This window comes from Atta colombica, unplaced genomic scaffold (assembly GCF_001594045.1).
Source record: "Atta colombica isolate Treedump-2 unplaced genomic scaffold, Acol1.0 scaffold12, whole genome shotgun sequence".
Classification (NCBI taxonomy): Eukaryota; Metazoa; Arthropoda; class Insecta; order Hymenoptera; family Formicidae; genus Atta; species Atta colombica.
Window position 1 is genome coordinate 7,291,215 of NW_017259206.1, and position 22,056 is coordinate 7,313,270.

General features: G+C 33.4%; 1 protein-coding gene across 1 annotated transcript in view; it reads right to left on the reverse strand.

The window, feature by feature from the left end:
- Positions 1-22,056, reverse strand: part of LOC108694332 (nose resistant to fluoxetine protein 6) — a 25,351-nt gene that overhangs the window by 1,386 nt on the left and 1,909 nt on the right. Inside the window, exons 2-10 of the mRNA XM_018203754.1 lie at positions 19,875-20,071; positions 13,397-13,605; positions 2,916-3,169; positions 2,650-2,820; positions 2,216-2,309; positions 2,032-2,151; positions 1,739-1,904; positions 958-1,133; positions 85-214 (exon numbers count right to left, since the gene is read on the reverse strand). Of these exons, the coding sequence (XP_018059243.1) occupies positions 85-214; positions 958-1,133; positions 1,739-1,904; positions 2,032-2,151; positions 2,216-2,309; positions 2,650-2,820; positions 2,916-3,169; positions 13,397-13,605; positions 19,875-20,071 (1,517 nt within the window). The remainder of the gene's footprint in view (positions 1-84; positions 215-957; positions 1,134-1,738; positions 1,905-2,031; positions 2,152-2,215; positions 2,310-2,649; positions 2,821-2,915; positions 3,170-13,396; positions 13,606-19,874; positions 20,072-22,056) is intronic.

The window sequence follows — 22,056 nt, forward strand, 5'->3', positions numbered from 1 at the left end:
CGCGGCGAGGCGTACGCGAATATCACTGACAGATTGACTGAATGATTAATCTGATAGCTGGGAACAGTGTTTCGAAATGCTCACCATAGGTAGCTTTAGCTGGCACTTAGTTTTGAAGAGGATATAACCACTGATCGTGCCGATGAAATACGGACCCGCTCTCAGCCAGGGTTTATCGTAGAGTTCGTCAAATAGAGCAAACGGCTCTTGAATCCTGTGTGAAGAGTGTGGTAAAGGTAATAAAATTAAGCGTATACGCAATATCGCGTGTTGAAATTGCCATATCAAGGGACGAATAATGCTAAGTACAATATCGATATCGCGTTATAATAGACACGTGCGCCATGAAGCTGTCTGAAATGAAAGCCCGCTTTTAATTACAAGCGATGCTTCGACAGATACCTGGCTTATTGCATTGTTCCTGCGTATTCACCCAGTTCCGAATATAAAAAGATCGATGTACTTTATTTGATGGGAGAGCAAGTCATACAGACATTGTAAGTGGCTGTATTCCAATTGTTGTGTTTCATTGAATGTTGTGAAAGGCTTTTGTTTCTTTGAAATTGTTTCTTTCTCGTTAATATAATTAAAATTTTCCACGAACGATGGTTATACCCTGACGATCTTTATAAATAATTTCAACGAATTTCATTCTTAAATGATAAGTTAACTTTTATAATTTCAAAAACAATTTTTAACCGTAAGCTTTTAATTAATAATTTTTATCTTATTTTTTAGAGGAAAATTTCTTAAAAAAATTATCTTGTCAATTAATCATGTGTGTTAATATTAATGATGTCTTGTAAATTAATAAGTATTATAGATATTATTAATATTAACAGTTATAACTTGGTACAAGTGTATCATTAATCGTGTCAGTAGTAGATCTAGAGAAAACGAAAGGTGTGCTGCAGACAAATGATACGTGTAATATTGATCCGAAGTTCAAGACATTACCTGGCTATGTAATCGTTGCTGTAGGCTATCGAGAACGTAGTGAACCACGAAGAGACGATCAACAGCGAAACGATAGTGACCGAGGTCTTGAAATATTTCACCGAGAGCAAAAGAAGAAGTATCCCAAGGACGTAGAACTGCGTGTCGTTTGCCATATACCAGCTCCACAGCATGCACTAGAAAGTTATTAATGTAATATGTGCGAATCAATTGCCAAGCAGATTGCATCGCGACGGGATTGCGAAAGTTAAGAGAACTAGGACACGAAGGAAAATTCACGCGCGGGAAAGGCGATGCATTAAGTATCGCTTTGACGCAAAAACCAATCCTTACGGCTTTTCTACCTATCATTCATCGAAAGTATGTTGTTAACTCGTTTTTTACCTAATCACGTATTATGTAATATTCTTCGTTACTCCATATTTATTGTATCATCAAGTACTTAGGATACGTTTTGAAAGCAACATTAAAATAATTGGTGAATCTTATTTTTTTAATCCATTATGTATTTTTCGATAACGATCTAATGCTTTTTTGTTAGATTAGTGTTTTTTTTATGTTTTAAATATACATATATATATTTTATATATATATGCGTGTGTGTGTGTGTGTGTGTGTGTGTGTGTGTGTGTGTGTGTGTGTGTGTGTGTAATATGTATTCGGAGCGAACGATATTATAAAATGCATGTAAGAAGTTTCATATTTCGTTAAAAGCTTTACTTCACGAAATAATGAGAAAAAAGAAAGCGCATTAGGATAAGCAGAACATAAATCATCTTACCATTTCTGTACGCGGATATAGAGAATTCAAATATAGCGCGTTTCGCCACCAGAACTTTTCGCAGGTCAGATGATCAATAACAATTGGCGAAAAGACAGTCTTCGCCTGAGCTTGTTTCATAGCGATCTCATTCATTCCCAGTACAAAGAGGTAAGCTGGAGTCAATCTGTATGATACATAAGATAGGTCAAAATAAGAACTTTATTATCAATAGTTTATCTGAGAATTTAATTGCCTTGCTACGAAAGAAAAATATTTTCAACGGGGAATTATATGTACTATTTAAAGTATACCTGACGAATCGATATAAAATCATGATAATGAATTTGGTGAAGCTTGTCTTCAAAAAGTTGCCCTTTTCAATATTCAGATTGCCCAAGGATCGGTAGAAAAGTATAGTCACCAGCAAACCACTGTCAACAATATTGTCATAAATTAATTTCTGCTTCATCGCGGTAAACGTTCATTGTTCATTACCTAATAAAGAAGAAAGTATCCACGGAAAATGTCGCGTTACTGACAGTCTGGAACATGAAATTCCTTTCTGTGACCGTTCGTAATGTCTTGTTTTCTGCAAAGCGTAATGAGGAAACATTTAATCGCGAAATTGTCAGTGAAAGTATATACACAGCGAGGAAGAGAGTTAGATTCGATTATCATTGATCAGGAAACTGATACGTCCTAACTACAACTAACTCGATACATCCCATTACATCATAATACCTGTTGGTTGCATCAAGCGCTACTTGTAGAAAGTAGAGTAATCTCAAATTAATTTAAAACGTTGTTAACGAGATCTCAAAATTTTCTACGTTATTATAACTTCTATATTTCTCGTTTTACGCGTCTATAAGCTTCCTTGCCAGTTCGTTCATTTCAGAAAGTGGTTTTTGCAACTCTCACAGAATTACCAGCGATAGAGAAGACCTGAATGTATGTGTGCACCATGATGACCCATCCTAAGGAGAACACGCGAAGACCGTGGAGACAAGTTAGACTATCTTTGGCCGCAGGCTCGGTGCTAATGATCCTACTTCCGTTGACGATAGGACTGAACGCGAGTAAGAATTTCAGCCAGAATCCTGAAAAAGTGACGACAAAGACTGTGTTGAAGAATTTTTTTAAGAATATTTAAGGCAAGAATGTGCCGACAAAGCTATAGATACATGTCATTAACCTTTGTTGCAATTCTTCCGTTGAATGGAATTCTCTTTTTGCGAACGCTTTGTTCCTTTTTCAATTAATTCTTGATCGTTTTCCTGTCCTATCGAGATTCTGCGGTCTTGATTCAGATTTTTGTCTATAAAATCATTGGTTTTGTCATTGTTATTCGATACGCTCGAAAACTCGATATTTTTCGTAAGAGGAAATGATCTGTATTCGTACACGATCGCACAGATCATCAGCAACAATATCGTGCCGCCAATAGCTCTGAAATAATAGTATAATTTGTCGTGAATAAATCTATAATATCGATAACAAGACATGTTAAGAACTATAATAATATGTTTTCATTTCCTTTATTTTTTACTGCATCGCGTAAAAGGTAAATGCGAAATCGTATAGAAAACAAAAAAAAACATCTTATTTTCTTTTTTGAAAAGTTTTGCTCGAAAACTCTCTCAATATGCAACAGAATTATCACATAGCTAAACATGCAGACAAAGTTAATAAGTATTGTTGTATATGTATCGCGGTAGATTAAAAGATTAAATGGACCATCGACGATAGAAACTCGCTGTCTTTAGAGGCGTCACGGTTTTACACCAGACTCATAAAATAAAGATGCAAGGTGTTGTATATGTATTGCTTTTGTTCGTCGCTAACAATGACGGAGCATTCAACGCACATGCATTGTATCGTAGAGGAATACATTTATAAAGAGATATGGTTTAGTGCTTACACGGCCGAAAATTTTGCAAATCAATTCGCATGTCGCTTAACTAATACATCGATGTTAGAAAATGAACTCGAGAACGAAAAGACAAGTACAAAATCCATAATTTAATAATTAAAAATATCATGAGAATACGCTGCATATATTAGATGTACAACTTTGCTTTCGCCGTTTTTCTATATATGGCTTTAGCGGTAAGTGATGGTCGAAATAAATAGATCATAGACGTCATACAATAAACTTGGGTATCTGTCAACCCCATAGAACCCCATAGAACTATTAACCCCATAGAAACATTAGTCGATTTGTGTCTGCATCATAAAGTTATTCTCGATTGAAAATGTCAGTTTACGAGCCAAATTCTCGTCATTTACGGAAGGTTTTAATTTTTTGCTTCAATATGAAGAAATCTGCGGCTGAGGCTCATCGAATGCTCTCAAATACTTATGATGAGGCCGCGGTGAAAGAACGTGTCGTGAGTGGTTTCAACGCTTCAAGAACGGTGTTTGATTTTGACGTCGAAGACCGGCATAGGTGGAAGAGAGAAGGTTCTCGAAGATGCAGAATTGGAGGCATTACTTGAGCAAGACTCGCGTCAAAATCAAGAAGAATTGGCACGATCATTGGGTGTAACCAACAAGCCATTTCAAAACGCCTCAAAGCTATGGGAATGATTCAGAAGCAAGGAAATTGGATGCCGTACGAATTGAAGCCGAGAGATGTTGAACGGCGTTTGTTTGCTTGTGAACAGCTGCTTGAAAAGCAAAGACGGAAGGGATTTCTGCATCGCATTGTGACTGGGGACGAAAAATGAGTTCATTACGATAATCCCAAGCACAGAAAATCATGGGGAGTTCCCAGTCATGCTTCCACGTCGACGGCCAAACCGAATATTCACGACTCCAAGGTCATGCTCTGTATTTGGTGGGACCAGCTCGGCGTAGTGTATTATGAACTGTTAAAACCGATTGAAACAATCACAGGCGATCGGTATCGAACGCAATTGATGCATTTGAGCCGAGCATTGAAAGACAAACGGCCGCAATAAAACGAGAGACACGATAAAGTGATTTTGCAGCATGACAATGCTCGACCCCATGTTGCGAAAGTGGTCAAGACATACTTGGAAACGTTGAGGGGAAGCCCTCCCCCCCCTGCCGTATTTTCCAGACGTGCTCCCTCTGACTATCACTTGTTTCGATCAATGGCACATGGCCTGGCTGACCAGCACTTCCGGTCTTATGAAGAAGTAAAAAATTGGATCGATTCGTGGATAGCCTCAAAAGATGACCAGTTTTTTCGACGCGGGATTCGTACGCTACCCGAAAAATAGGAGAAAGTAGTGGCCAGCGATGGACAATATTTTGAATCATAAATGTATAACCAGTTTTTTACAATAAAGCCTCGAATTTCGGACAAAAAACGGCGGAAGCAAAATTGTACACCTAATAACACATTAACTTTTTCAATTTCCGGTTGGACGGCGTATTGGCTGTACAGTCGCTGGAATCGAAGAGCTTAATGTTCCGCGAAATTAAATTCGGAAAACTACTCAGTGCAATTTTTCGCGGTCGTTTTTCAATTTTAACCTTTTCAGGAATTAATAATCCTCTGTCTTAATTACAATGAGAGGCACATATGTGTTCTCACCATCTATTCATTATTAAATAAGATGAATTGGAGCACAAGAGAGAAGAAAAGAGAAGGGGGAGAGGGAATATAGATAATATTAGGTATGGGAAAAAGTTCGTGGCGTTTTTCCCATTAGATGGCATTTAAAAAACGCCACGAACTTTTTCCCACATCTAATATTTTATAATATTCTTACTCTCAGAATATTACTTCTGAATATATGTATTTTTTATTTATTCTTTACAAAAGAAACGAATTAAATATACACATATTTAATTGCTTTCTTGCAATAATATTAAAATATATATCTTTTAATATCGTTATAAAAAGTTTCTTTAACGCAATGTAATTCGCAATTGCAGTTATGAATTGCATATATAAATCCGTGCGAAGTTTTCATTGATTTGATTGATCGATGAATCTAACAGTTTCGCGATGAAAAATAGACACTCGTGCTTCATTATGGAACTATGTTGAACATGATATCGAATTTTCGCATGGAAGATTAGCACACAATTGGAATTTATAATTGATAGACATCCTGCAGACTAATTATACGAGAATTTAATAACACCCTTATATTTTACAAATTTATAGACATTTATGAATCGATTTTCATTTAACTGATTGATGTATATTACAAAAATTATTTATTTTTATAAAATTTCAATCAATTTATTAACGCACGAAGTGATGAAAAATGGAATAAATGAATACTTTTTGAAAGTATAAACAACAAACAGTCCATATTCTTCTATCTTTTTTGAAGTAGTTTTATATATTCATATTTATATTTAATACATATAATACATTTTTATATTATGCGTATTTATTTATATACGTTTTTATTTATATACGTTTTTATATTATACGTATTTATATATACGTATTTATATTTAACTGTGTAAAATCAAAAAAATTATTTGATTATATTTCCGATTTGTATATTTTTGAATCATCGATTACCTACCACGAAATCGCGAACGGGACTTGGCGGAATAAAGCCATTCAGACAATGAATTTCGCAGTTTCGGACCGCGCTTATTTTCGGAGCTAACGGCCGAAGGAACTTCCGCTTTATATCTTCTTCTCGGCTTTAAATTATTATTCTTGTCGGAACATTCCGAGTACGGGAGGAGGACTTTTGTGAATTTTTTTCTCTTTCCCGCAGTACATTTGTGTGCAGCTTAAATGCGGCTCTCCGCGGGAAATAGAATAGCAATAGGCTTTCTTTTTTCTTTCTTCTCTCTTTTTTTTTAGATCCGACCTATTTTAACATACTACTATGTGCGAATTTCGACAAAGAAAAAGAATAAGTAGAGGCGATCTGAACGTGAATAAATAAAAGTTTCACAAACGAAGTTTTATTGATCTCTCTTTTTTTTTTGCATACCACTTCTTTTCTTTTTCTTTTCCTTTTTCTTTCATCTTTCTTGTATACTTCGCATTTTCGCTGTTCTGATTTAATTCTTTGCTTACCATCGCCGTTTATAATTTTTATCTGCTAAAGAAACCTTTTTCTCATTTTCTTGAATAAAATGTTGAATGCGCAATAAAACATTGCAGATCCTCGACAGTCTCGAAACTTTTGTCTGTATACGAAGTTGTTAAAAATAAATGAATAGAACGCGCAACTTTCTTTTCTAACTTGTTAATAATTATATCTTTTATATTTTATTTTAGATCTTGATGGTATGTTGCATACATATATCAGTTCTGTGAGTTAGTTCAGCTTATTTAATTCGCTATTATACATCCGGTTTGGCGTTCACCGTCAATTAAATTCTCATTTGATTTACTCTCGTTTCCTCGCTCTCTCGTTCTGTTTCCTTGTTTGTCACTTCGCGGTGAGAACGTTTACTGTCGCAATTGCGTACACGATGACAATATATTGAAAGTTATGCGCTTATCGAGATTACAATACTCGCTAAGCGTACATTCACGTGCACATGTATTTTAATCAGATCGCATGTATTTCAATAAATTAAGGACACAAAAACGAAAACTCAATAATAATATCTCTTAGGCTCAGTTTCACAACTCACGATTAACTCTTAATCGAGGTTCAACTTAATATTATCTCTTTCCAATTCTAGAATTGGAAAGAGATGAGGAATAACTTGAATCTCGATTAAGAGTTAACCGTGAGTTGTGAAACTGAGCCTTAATGATACCGTGATCGATGTACTATCTCATAAAATGATAAAAATTTTACGAAAGACTGACAGGATAAATGTCCTTCATCCGACGTTTTCAAATGCAAAAATTGATCCCGAACTCATTTCAAGACATGATTTGCATCTGCCGAGGCCCGCATTCTGTTGGAATGCAGACGATAGCGCGAACACTTTCACGTATATCGGAGGCTTTCTATAATCTTGCGTAATAGGTCCACAACATGCGTGCAAGTGCGCATGATGCACGGTCGGCCGATGCATAATTGCACGCCGAACATTACGTCGCTTTCTTGACGGTCAGCTGTTTAACTGAGCGATTTCTTTCTAGTTCCGTCAGATAATAATCTAGTGAATGTTTAGATAATGTTTAAAATTGTAGTAAAAAATATATTTTTTTCATCGTCTTGTTTGCCCTATGCAACAAACTGTAAATGTTATCTTGGACTTGTGTAACGAACAACGAATATTGTATAAAAAAGCATTTATCGTTTATTCGAAGCATTCATTGGGAACGTTTATTAAAATGTTAGAGACCGCACATAACAGTATAACTCGTGTAACTCGTATAGTTCGTGAATGCAATATACGATATACAGCGTTATTTGGAGCGATTTTTGAAGAATTACATGCTGAGAGTTGTGAGTGTACTGCAATCAAAAGGATTATTTATGACCCATACGTTTCCTTCTCAGTAAACTGGATTTCCAGCAATCTTGTGATTCGGGTCGCAATATATTATTGTGATTTTTCTATATTGTGTATCGCAAATTGTGTATTTAATCACTTATATTTTCATTATATTTCGCTTCAATATTTTATCATTGGAAGATCGCACTAAAGTTTTTTATATTTTTACTTTTATATTAAACTCGTGTTTGCCAGAATGAATTTTTATTATAAAAGCTTTATCTATTTTAATTAAATGAAGGGAAATTGAAATTATCGTTTAATGTATTATATTATTTTATAAAATATTTCATTCTTGGTTAACGTTATATTAATGCTGTAATTATTTAATGAAATTTTATGACTTACACTCCGACATTACGGATTAGAGAGAGGTGAAGCAACCATCGATTTAGTGATAATTTAAAGCCGTAATAACTTAAAGCGCATGTCGCGTCGCTGAGGGGAGTCTTGTTTATCACGTTTGATTTATCCGCGTTGTCTCAAGCCGCACTTAGGAAACTACACGGCATTTTTCATTTCGTTTCTCGTCGGTAAAAATCCCTCGTAGATATTTCACCGTTCAATAATAAATGCGAGCCGACATTCGTCGTTTTTAAACGTGCGACTAATATTTCCGTAATGAATCAGCGCAGTTCGATTTATTTGCAAATCCGAGAAATTCAGTGCACTTTTATTTATACGATTCAGACTGCTCGTAATTCATTTCGAAATGAATAAAAAAAAAACATTATTTGAAAACCGCGCGTGTTACTTTTCGTGATCAAATTTTGCGAAAACTAGTCTTTTCACGCGGATTAACTTTTTAGGACAGACCGTATGAGTCGCTAAATTGGGCCATTAGATTGTAACTCTCCTTGGAAATTGAACCGTGCAATTTCTCGACAACATGCGGACAATCTTGCGTCGTCAGTCTCGTTAATTTCATCGTTATTATACATTATGCGCAAGGACACAAACACGGTTGTTCTGCAATAATGTTGTAATGGTAAATAGCTACAACTAGAGCAAATCGGGGCTCAAACGATGCCCCATGTATGTTGAAACTTTCATCAGCGATGTAATCTTCTTAATCATAATATCTTGTATGTTAATAATCGGTGATGTTGAAAACTCCACCAAGTTACTTTCGTTGAATCTCACTATCGTACTTACATAAATTAAATGAGACATAACCTAGTTTTATCCTAATTTGTTTCACAAAAACATGTAAATATAACGTTGAATTATATTGTCTGAATTTATTTTTATAAAAGGATCGTCCATCTGAATTCTTGAATAATGAATTTCGTGCAACATATGCAACATTTTTTAATTTCTTCGAATTCTGCGGCCGACATTCTTGCGCCAGTAAGAAGTAAATACCGTTGTTGCAACACCGATTGATGTAATATTGCAACGTGGACCGACGCAGAAAATTGACTACCCGGAATTACTTGCATCTCACGCCATTTTTTTTTGTCACTGCTCTCGGCAACATACGCATTCGGCAATCGGCGTTCAATCGGATGCTTTATAATCTATTACGAATTATGTAATAAGCGTGTCCCAATAGGTAGATGATTAAGGTTTTAATCGTTAAGAAAAATTTCTGCTTTCCTGTATCATGCATTTAATCGGTGACTCACAATTAGCTGCGTAATGCTAATGGTTATTTAAACAGTACCACTACACTTTCCTTACGCAATGAATAATAATACTACATGTCCGTAATATTGTAATATCGCATAATAATTCTGTATCGGTCGATAGTCTAACGATTATAAATATAACATATGTTTCAGAAGTAATTTACCATCACATATACCATATGATTTCATAAGAGAAACTTAGCGTAATCTGGCATCAATTTATATTTGTATACTTGAGTATTATCTTCTTACTCCTTAATTTTTAAGATTAATCGTATATAATAATAATTTCTGGTGTTTTATTACACTTGTAATTTCATGTCGGTAAAATGATGGATAAAAACAGATACTTATGAATATTATGAATATTAATAACATTATATGTGAATGTGATCAATAATCGCTTCGACTGACAACGTTTCATTTACATGCATAATATGAAAAGGATGCGGTTAAGATAATCACGTTGAATCAATGAAATATGCATTTCTTCAAAATGCAATTTGAACATGGAGACATAAAACATGGAGATCGCATGTCCGAGATCGCGTGCATTTTATTACGCGATACATAAGATCACGATACATAAGACACGAATGTCTTGTTCTTATTAGGCGCAGTGAGTTTTCAGCTGACCGGGAGTTATGCAATTTACATAACATTTATGGCAACAGTCAGTATGTATTACGATAATGAATTCCGCAAGGGATACAGAGACGGGAGAAAAGACTAATATATGGTGACACGTTAGCAGTTGCATCGTCAAGTCTATGCAATGAACACTTGCTCAATTTGATATCCATGATACCCCAGCTGTTTGCATTTGTCTTGTTTGTTGAACACTACTAGATCGCACGAGTGTCATTACGCAACGATTGACGTTCGTATGTACGTTGTAATTCTCTCCTTTCGATAGATGAGCGACGCGAGTGAAACGTAAGCGCGAAAGTATGCTAAACAACGTTTGGCACTGATTTCAAATAGTTGCTCGCCAATTTTTCTTCGAGCAGGCGCAAATTAGAAAACTTGGCGTAAAAGGAAAGAAAGGAATGAAGCCCCTTCAAGTTCTCTCTGTCCTGCGTTCTTTTAGCGCATGTTCGTGCGATACATACAATATGATGATGTAAACTTTGCTCTCTCGGATTTTGTTCCCAATTGGGAAATACATGTACTAAGGATGTTCAGCAAAGATGTATCGAAGTTACCTAACAGATAAACTAAGTTAAATTGAAAGTATTCGCTTTCATAAATAATAGATTCTTGATTAAGTTTCCAAGATTCTGTTTATTTATTTTACTCTAAGCTCTGTGCGAAACGTGTATACCAGTAATTCGTATGAACTAAGCTTTTCATCTTGTAAATACGTAATCGTTGACCTAAATACATGACTTGAAATACATGGCAATGCTACCTATCATCCGAGAACTGTCTCATAGAATTGATTCATTGCCACGGCATAATGTGTAGCGTGAGGTCGAGCAAACATATTACATATATTTGCGGGGTTATCGCTTATACTTGTGGCAATTAAGCATTCACGTATGCAACATAAATACTTCCCGCACTTTCTTTTCGCGGGTGTATCGCTTATGCGCTCATGTAACTGGTCACGTCAGATGCGCATAAATCGTATTTCACATGCAACTATCTCGACCGCATAATAAATAATCTGGTGCAGCGATCTCGTTCGATCGAGTCGATTAAAAAACAGTAGTACTTTTCCACGCGCGGAAAAGTACAATTTTCGATCAGAAAGCGAGAAAATGAAAGAGTATTTTTGCATGAATGACGAGAGATCCGTGCCTTTCTCGGTAACGTTCCGATTAACGAGGCCCCGAACTTCGAGTGTATATAACCAAAGTTTGAACTGCAATCCGTGGTCGAAATTAACCAATCCTGCAGAACTCTTGCTTTCACTCGCACGTTAGTGATATCGTACGACATAACTACTGTCGTGGATCGAACTTTCCGAATGCCCAAACTGCCAGTATACGCGGATAATAATCCTCGGTTTTTCGGTTCAACGCAGTTTCAGTTGCTTTAAGCTTTCTCTAACTTGAATTAATTTTCACTTGTACATTTAGAAGTATATAACTCGTTTACAGCTGTTTATTTTAATCCTATGAAATTCACAATCTGTTCGATTGAAAGAATTTCTTAACTTCATTTATATCGCTGATATAAAATATCGTAACAGCAGGATTAATTTCTTAATATATGAAAAAAATATGTAAACCACATGAAAAATGTATGAAGAGAATTCTTTTCTATTGCGATGTATTACGTAAATCCAGATTTTTGAGAATGAATGAATGCTATATAGGGTTTAGGATAAAAGAAACGTTTTTAAAGGAAGTATATAAGTATATATATTGTCACCTCATGATTCCGGCGCGCTTTAGTTCCGAGAATTATGAGAGAGCTTGTAATTAATCTTTTTAAGCTCGCCATAGGGATATGTGTATAATTACAGTACATTTTTCTTGTCTCATGCCGTGCATGAATTCGTTACTCAAAATGAAATGATCTTCTGTAGTGTGTTGTGTAATGTATGATTGCAAAATTTCTGTCTGATCATATCGCGAATTTTAAAGTTAGGAAATAATGCTCTCTTATATAAATGCGAGTTTCTCCGTATTTATTTATTATTAAAATGAATGTAAGCATAAATTTAATTATGCACTTTTTGTTTGGAAAATTGCAGGTTAATACAGAGCAACATCGATCGTGGCCATTGAAATATATTCCTACAAATTTTACAAATATATTCCTACAATTTTACAAATTTCATGCCGTAAAGCTGGGCGTATATTTTGTAATAGCCGATAAAACAACTTTGTATATGCATCGAACAAAATAATGCTTTTAAAACACACTTCATTCTTAAATATCGTTGTAAATATTATGTATCCAAGATATATCACAGCTTTTAATTGAAAAAGTTAGTTTCTTTTTAATTACACAAAATTCGTTTACTTTCAATCTTTTTTATACGCCGTACATACAGTTTAATATTGAAATTGTTCTTTCAAGTAACGATTATCAAATATAAAGCGAAATTACATTCGAATTGAAAACAAATATTTCGATCTCTGTAGGAAATAGATTTTTCCTGAGCACAGACTTCGGTTTTTCTTCGATATCGAAGAAATATCAACTTTGATATTCAGGAATACGAAGGGGAAGAGATACCTGCGTTTACCAAAAGTGCGGCAAGTTTCATAAGTTCCATCGGAGCACTGTGTCCTAGAATGAAATTTTCCAACTTGTGCCGTTAGATAGCTCAAGCGCTTTTCGCACTTTAAATCGCATGAATAATATTTTTCTATTATCGGAGCCAATCTTACCTAGAACGCCGTGAAAGATTGTATAATAAAAACATCGTATTTAAATAATATCGTGTATAAATGATTATATTTATATATACATGTACAACAATCGGAACAATCAATTTACGAAATTAACTAACAATTACGTCACGATTGCTTCTTTCCGGTAGATAGATGTATTTTTTAACGATATTGAATTATTATGCAATGCGAAAAGTCGTATCATGAACTGACTGGTCGCGCTGAACTACGGCTTTTCGAGCAATTTATGGTTCGGTTGTAAGAGGATTTTTAGGATTACTCACGAAAGGACGTAAAATTTGGGATCTTGCCAGGCGCAGTAATTGCTGGATGGCACGGGCTTCACCGTAACAACGTGAATTTTCGGGCCGCTCGATCGATAGGTCGAATTACCCTCGCGTTCGACTCTATCAGCACTGGCCCTTAGCATCGAGGTCAGGGATGTGCGATCGCATGTACCTGGCAAGCAGAGACCCAAAAACACCTGACGTGTCTGGAAAGAAAATGAAATGATTTCGTTAGAGAAGAGTATTTTCTATCCTTTGACGAAAATTATTTCATTAGTAAATGAATCTTGCAGGATAGAAGACCTCTCTTCCATTTTGATGTCTTTATATAGGCACTATGGCAAAAAATGCTAACCTCTTAAAAAAAAAGATGTTGGTCGATTTACTAAAAGGTACGCTGACCATTTATAAAAAATCTAATAGAAATACGCTTTTTGAGAAACCCCTCTCTCTCTCTCTCTCTCTCTCTCTCTCTCTCTCTCTCTCTCTCTTTCATATACGTTTTCTATGATTGCATTGCGTGTTTCATTGCACATTTTTACACAAAGGAATGAAGAATGACAGGATTTAGATTTTTCGTAAGAATATTTAAAAGGACTGGTAGTTTTTCACATCACAAAAAATTCATGTATTCTCGCAAAAATATAGTGATAGTCGAGCTCGTTCAATGTTCCAGATTATAATTTTCATTTAGTCGCGTCGACGCGTAGTAATGGAAATGAGAACGCGTGACAATGAAAAAAAACATAGTTCAAACTTTTTCTATGTAATAATTCACTACATGCTCATGTAATAATGCACTACATGCAGTTCTATTTTTTTTCTTTTTTTTTTCTCTTACTGTCACCGTTAAGAGAGAAAGGATTCTAGCTCAGTAATGAATTCATTGAATTTAAAAACTGCTCCTGGATCGAAATACGACGGATGCTTTTTTCTTTTAATTAATAACTTACAATCGGCAAATTGTTGCGGATCATAGTCTGCAAATTGCGAAATCGCTTAGGCAGGAAATTCTATTCTCTTTAATTAAGTAATGATATCGTCAAACTTTACAAGGATAACAAGATTAAAGGCGAGTAATAGCGGATTTCCATTGTTTGAAATAGCTATCGACGAACTTTAAGATTAAAATCAGCGAATAATCTTATTAGTGCAAATGCCGAAACTTACTTTTTCCTATAGGAAGTGAACTGCCCAGCTGTTACTCTGACTTAACAAAAATGCACCGATGTGCTCGATATTTTTTCATCACTTTCGATAAGTTCAAGATTTTCCAATATTAAAATTTCGTTCAGTTTTTATTATATACACATATATATATATATATATATTGGTTTTCATTATGCACACAAAAAGAATGATATTGCTCAAGCATCTAAAAATTTAACTGAATACAAATTTAGAAATATAAATTTGTTGAACTATCAAAATAATTATGTAGGATATATGCTGGTTCCTAAAGTATCAAAAAATTTTTTACTGCATTGCTCATCATATTTTTATAATTATTTGTGATTCGACAAAATTATTTTCTGTAACTAGCTAAATTTTTTAATATTTCGGCAAAATCGTTTTTTTCGTATACAAATGATTTTGTATTTTTTATCTGTACGTAACATATTATTCCTTGGATTTCAAATTAATTATTAATAATAATTAATAAACAATATTTTAACGATGAATAAGTCTGTTGGATTATTCAATTTGATTATTTGTATTTTTACGCTTTTAATTTAAAAATAATTTTAATTATTAACGAATATTTATAATGAAATATTTAAAAAAGAAAACAAATCACTACATTTTTATCTTCTTGATTTATAAAAGATTTTTTAAAAATTTATGATTTTAAAGTAACAATCTTATTTTTTCGGTAAAAATTTAGCAATAATCAATAAATTTGCATAAATGTTTCGGTTCACATATTCCGATTCTTTATTACATATCATTGGTTGTGTCCCGAGTTAATTTTCATCACTTTTACAAGTAAAATTAAAAATTATTAAGTATTTAATTCTTACAGATTTTTTTATACGTAATATAACATTTTTAGAACATACACATATTTAAAGTTGTGTAGTAAAAAAATAAAAAAATACAGACTATATCGTTCAGTAAAATGCTTCTAATATTTTAGAGAAAAGAAATGCACAAGTATGAATGATCCAATCGTGTGTATTAATTAAGTTCACTTATACGATTTACAATTTCAACATTTAAAATAATCAACATTTAAAATAAAATCAAATTTATAATTTTATATGCCATGTCGCATAAAATATTTGAAGAATCCGATTGCATACATGTATAAAGTATGTATTAAAATACATATATTGTATATCAAAAAACACACAACGTACAAAATTACGAATAAAATTTTTATCTTATAAAAATCTTTAACATGAATCTAAACTTCAACACGCTAATGAATCTACAAGACAAAGTACGTATGATAAGAACACATAGAGATTGCTTTCAAATGTATCGAATAAGGTAAAAATATTTTACAGAATGAAATAAACATTTTGGGAAAAAATGAACGATGTAAAGGTAACGCTCGGTATGTGTTTGATTTGAATGGGACGAACGGCGTAGTGCGTGGCGCGAGCGTTGGCCTCACGCAAGGTCACCGCGCTATCATTCGTGCGTCGCAACGCGAGCGAGACGGTAGTGGCGCGTGCCGTTCTGCGTATCGTTATCTCCCGAAACGTGAAATATTGCACACGGAAATATTACAATTAGAGATTATCGACTGGCGCGATTGATTCATAGGTTCGTGAGATTGAAAACTCACAAGCGAGTCAAGAGCCACGCGTATGTCGAAATAGTTTTTCACTTCTTCATTTAAAAAATCGAGTCAATGAGAATTTGGAAATTGTAAATTATTTGTAACTTTTAATACATGTAATGATTTTTCATCCTTTCCTGCATACGATGAGTCGATTTGTGTTTCAGAATAATTTTAATAACTTTAATAAGTATAAAATAATTATTAAATGATTCTCACACATATTTTAAAATCTTTAAAGAGTATTCGTGCAGTTATGTATTGAAAAAGGGAAGGATAGAGACCATTATTTAGTCAGGTGTTTCTAGAATTTCAAAGAAAAGAAATACGCAGGACACGAACGACTAAATTATGTGTACTAACGATTAATTACAAGATAGAAAAGTTCTCGAATTTCTAATTAATTGTTAAATCGAAAGACATTCAAACATAACAAGTAATCCTTATCTGCGCGATTAATCTGGATCTGTTGATCTGTTCAAATTTACTATACGATCGATCATATCATTTAGGTTAATGTGATTAACTCTAGCTATATACTGGAGTCCCAGAAACCCTCCAGTACAATTTGCTAAATTGAGATTTTTTTTCGTGTTTCTGAACTTTTCTTTTTCTTTGAACCTATTTATCTCGAAGCTTAATTCTATTGATTTTTACACATTATGGACTTATTCCTTAATCAATTCTTCAATTATTGAATTCTTGAATTAAAAACAAAAATTAATTGAAATATGTTCATTTTTACGGAAATTATAAGATAACAAATATGGAATCCCGAATATATACATCAAAGAAAAAAGTGTGTATAGCTAGGATTAAAAAGCTCTAAAAAATAAAAAAATTTTTACAAAAAAAGATTTTCCATTAACAAACAAAGTTATCAAGTATCACAGAAAACAATTTTTTTAATAAAATAACTTATTAGTAAGAAAATAAATTACATTTTGAATCAAATAGAACAGACCGAACAAATCAGCAGGTTATAACTCTTATAATAAGTCTAGGTAATAAACTCTTATAATTTTAACGAGAAATATATTAATTATCAATTATATAAAGACACCAAAAATGTGAATTAAAATTACTACCGGATATAAAATTTTTACAAAGTATTAAAGTCAGAACGTTAACATGTCGGTTGGCGCGTAACCTTGATTCGTTTTTTTTTTTTTGTATTATGTATATTGCTCGCTATTGTTTGCATAAGTTCGCCGCGTTATTATTCATATTTCGACATACGAATTGGCAGAAGAACAGTGAGAGTCGTTACGTATCTCGTCGCGTTTTTAAATGTTAAATTGTAATTGCTAATTGCTGATGTAAAACCTCATTTCTTACACATTTATTAATGACAAATAACGCTCATAAATCTGCGCAAGTAATAAACTCTTAGAATTTTTGTAATGGAAATGATTGGCACGAATATTACTAGACGTAATAGCTTTTTTCGTAGCAGATAAGTATTTCACATGATAGTTTTATTTAAAGTACGAATATAAATCGAGGCTGCGTTCGGTTTAGATGTTCACGCGCTGTAAAGCTTTATTCCTTTCGCATATAATAAACGATGAAGACAGAATGAAACTTACAACACATAAGCATCTAAATCGAATATGCTAATAGAATATATATTTTTAAAAAATTGGAAAGTCGTGAAATATGTCATTTAAATAATATTTTATTTTGTTTCAGATACGAGAATATCTTTTAAAGCGTCGTGCGATTATCGTATTTTAATAATTGGTATAGTGCTATAGTAATTAATCGGTTTCGTGAGTGATAGTGTGTGAGTGCAACAAACAAATCTGAGAGGAGGAGGAGGCTTGGGAGGCATCGAGCGCCAGCGGAGCAACCATGAGGTATATTATTAATTTATTCTTTATAAATTATTTGTTTTTCAAGAATTATATAATTATTTTACCAAATTTTTACTTGAAAAAAGTGAATTAATATATAAATTCAATACGTGAAATAATTACTTTCTAAAATTTTGTATATAAAACTTTCTCTTATATGCCCTTTAAGTTAAGAGTCCTTTATTTTTATCGATTTTACTTTTTAAAATTAATTATTTTTTTTTTGATTGATATTATATGATTTGATTATTATATTTATATGTTATAGATCAACGTAGTTACAACAACTCCGCTACTACGCTTCGTATCGGTGAGTTTTAAATTATCTTTTATTTTAATATGATACAATGGATCTGTGAAAATTATATTATTATATATAAAAGATATGAATAATTAAAAATTCAAGTCGAAAGCATGAAAGTATTATCACAAATAAAGATAATGTACTTCGCAGATTTATTGACTTAAAGTGAATAGATTAGAAGAGATTATAATGTTACAGTGCATAATCCCAAAATACATAAGATCTTTTTGCTGATTTATTGTGTTTTATATATAGAGCTAAAATAAAGCTCAGAATGTGCATCGTTTATTTACAACATAAAATTTTTTTATTAGAGTATTACTATTAGATAATTACGAGATATATTGTATTGTATAGATATAACTATAGGAAATAAATTAAAGAAGGATAATAAAAATATTTCAGACTTATTTCTGCTAATTTTATTGAAAAAAAAACGAATATTAATTATATTTTTTATAATTTATTTATATTTAACGATAATTTGATTTTATTTAAAATAAAATTCTTAGAAAGATTCAGTAAACATTTCGTCACAGACCACCAAATTTTCAAAACCAAATTTTGTAAGATATTATTTAAATTATTTATATTTGTTATTTACATAATCAAAATATTTAATATTAAATACATATAAAAGAAGAAAAAGAGATATACGTGTAATAAGAAAACAACGACTTTTATCCTTACTATTTTAATATCTTTGTCTGCTAACGCGGATTAAACGTGGATTATTTATAGTCCATATAGTAAATAATCATTATGTAACAATACGTAGCAACTAATAGTTGATGTACAATTCTAGAAATATATAGATGTACAATGTCTCATAACGATTTCGTCAGCTTACTCGGGGTACCGGTGCTTAATTAATTCTCGTAAAATGTAGTTTATGTATTATACTATCGCAGTATATAAGTACGGAATGATGAAATTATCGTCGAATAGGAAATACACAAAACGCGCGTCGCGTATTGTAATAATCCGCTTCGTTGCATTCCGTTATGAATAATGATGTGGCAATGATAAGATCACAAGTATATAATTATACTTGTGATGGAAATAATTAAGAATTAATATGATTATTTGTAAATTACTTAATGCACCTTTTGTGCATGGTACAAAAAAATGATATATTAACAGCATGATATATTAATCTGATTGGAAAGAAACTTGTTAATTCAATACTATTATTTTAATACACAAGTATGTTTTATTATAATGATATTATTGAATTGCTAAGATTATTTCTAATTAGAAATCTAATCTACTATTAATATAACTTTTTTTTTATTATGAATAGTTAATTATATCAAATATCAAAAATGTATTTATTATGATACATTTAAAAATATATATATATATATATAGAAAGAAATTTCTCAAATTTATTTAAACCAATTATATACATACATAAAAATGGGAATAAAAAAAGATTCATTATTTATTATTTAAATATTTAATCTTTGTAGTTACAAAAATTTAATAATTATAATGTGGTAATAGCGAAAGCTGATTATTACTCACTGAAAAGTCGACCTCTTTCGGGAGATTTAGATAAAATCTTGCCACGTGAAATCTCAAGGAAAAAGGTGCTTGCTCCTCGATGTTCATTATAATTTTTCTGTCGGTGATATTGAGCTCCCTGCAAAGGGTGATCGAGCCCAGCCAGAAACCGTTGCCAAAGTGAAATTGCGAGGAGTAGCGGCCACTCGCGTCTGACACTGAAAAGGAAAGCCAGACGAAACGATGAAAAATAATTGTCAGTCATCGGGGCGGAACAAGCGAAATAAGCGTACCATTTTTCGTATGACATTTATCACGTGTCCCTTACAAAGGACGTGAAAAAGAAAAGATTTGTAAGATTACAAAACAGCTAGGCATGACGACAAATTTGCGGAAATATTTGTACGGATAATATGCATGGCATTTTTTCTTTGTCGGGAAAGGTATTTTCGAGATCTTTCCGGAACGATAGCTACGTCTCGGTTACGGTTGCTTCATAACTTTTTTCCCCCGTTTTTCTCTTTGAACGTCTGTCACCGTCTGCATCGGGAGCGCAATAAAATTTCGTTTGTCTCAAGTTCCCCATGGAGTTTGATTACACGGTTGTCGGTGGAAGGTTCATTGTCAGTTACGTAAAGCGACTCGTGTTGATCACGAGAGTAGAAAGTGATGTCGGGGCTCTCTGCATATGCACATGTTCGTATCAACCGATCACCACTGCGAGAACGTAACGCGCTACTCTGTTATCGCGAAAGTGATCAATTTTGTGCGATAATCTAGAAGTATTGGTATTACGCAAATAAACTCATGGGGAAATTTTAAAAGGCTATAACATAAACGGCGTTAAAATAAAGTGTACTGCATACTTTTCGTATAGACGATAATAATTTCTCCACCTCGTTCCAAGACGATGTGACTTCACAGCGAAAGTTAAAGTTGAGTTAAATTGGCAGACGTCGTAATTCAATTTCCATCTATATTCATGATATATTGCATAGACAGAAAGAGCTATAAAGTCACTGTAGAATTGTTTTGAGACATAAAGTTATTGCTGCATTTTGGCGATGGAATTCTTAACAATGGCGTAACGCATCTGACTGATTGATGGGTAATCTTTAAGAATAATGACTCGTTGTGGCGTGTTATGACAGTCGCGAGATCAAAGCATCGAAAGAGATTGCCTAATGCAAGTCCTTTTTCCGCATAGCATTTGGAAATAATCTCCGCAACAATAAGACACGAAATTACCAATGCAACTTTTTATTGCTTGTCGCGCGGTAATTTGATAATTGCCCAAGTTTCGTTTATTCCGTCGTATATTTCGTGATTGCATTGCTTAACGCAATTATTTCCGTCGTCTCGTAAAACGGTCACTCTAACTTTTTCTGACTTAAACGTGTTTTAAAACTTTTCCATACTCGACAGACACGCATGGTGTGTGGCTGCAAAGTTGCATTTGATCGTTCTAAAAGTAAATCACGCTCCAAAAATTTCATATATATATATATATATATATATAATTACGTAGTTTCTTTAAACATCCCATTTCTTGCATATTCAAAGGATAAGTGAGTCATTAATAGAGTCAAGGATAAAAAAATTGCTTCCGACAATTAGTGTCGCTTTCTAAGTATAATTATAAGCATGCGACTCTTGACTCATTTAAGAACCGCTATCGCATATCTTGGACCGGCGCGACGCGGCACGAAGATGCTCCCGCCGGGTGTCGCGTGTCGCGCTGCTGCGATTGCAGTTTCGCAAGTTTTGCCACGATGCGAAATAGGATGATGGTGCGGCCAATTGGCCATTGATATGTCTAACGTTATTACTGCGGATATCGATAATGCAAACGTAGCTCGTGACCGGAAATCATTGTAAATTCGCGCACCGCAAATGTGACTTTGCAGCCCATGAGCTACGCTGCAGCTGTATGCTTTCATCAGGCCGGCTACTTCAGCTTCCCAAGCCTTTCTCACTTTCTAAATCGCGGATGGACGGTCCCGATAATGATATCGTACACCACGGCGACGTTATTAGTTAATCTCGTGAAGTGACTGATTATGTCGCTTATGTAAAATAATTTGTGCAGGATGTACCCTCTCATTCTTTTAATTATCAATTATGATACGATACTTTAATTAAATTTCATTATACAATATTAGTGTATGTGTGTGTGTGTGTGTGTGTGTGTGTATATATATAT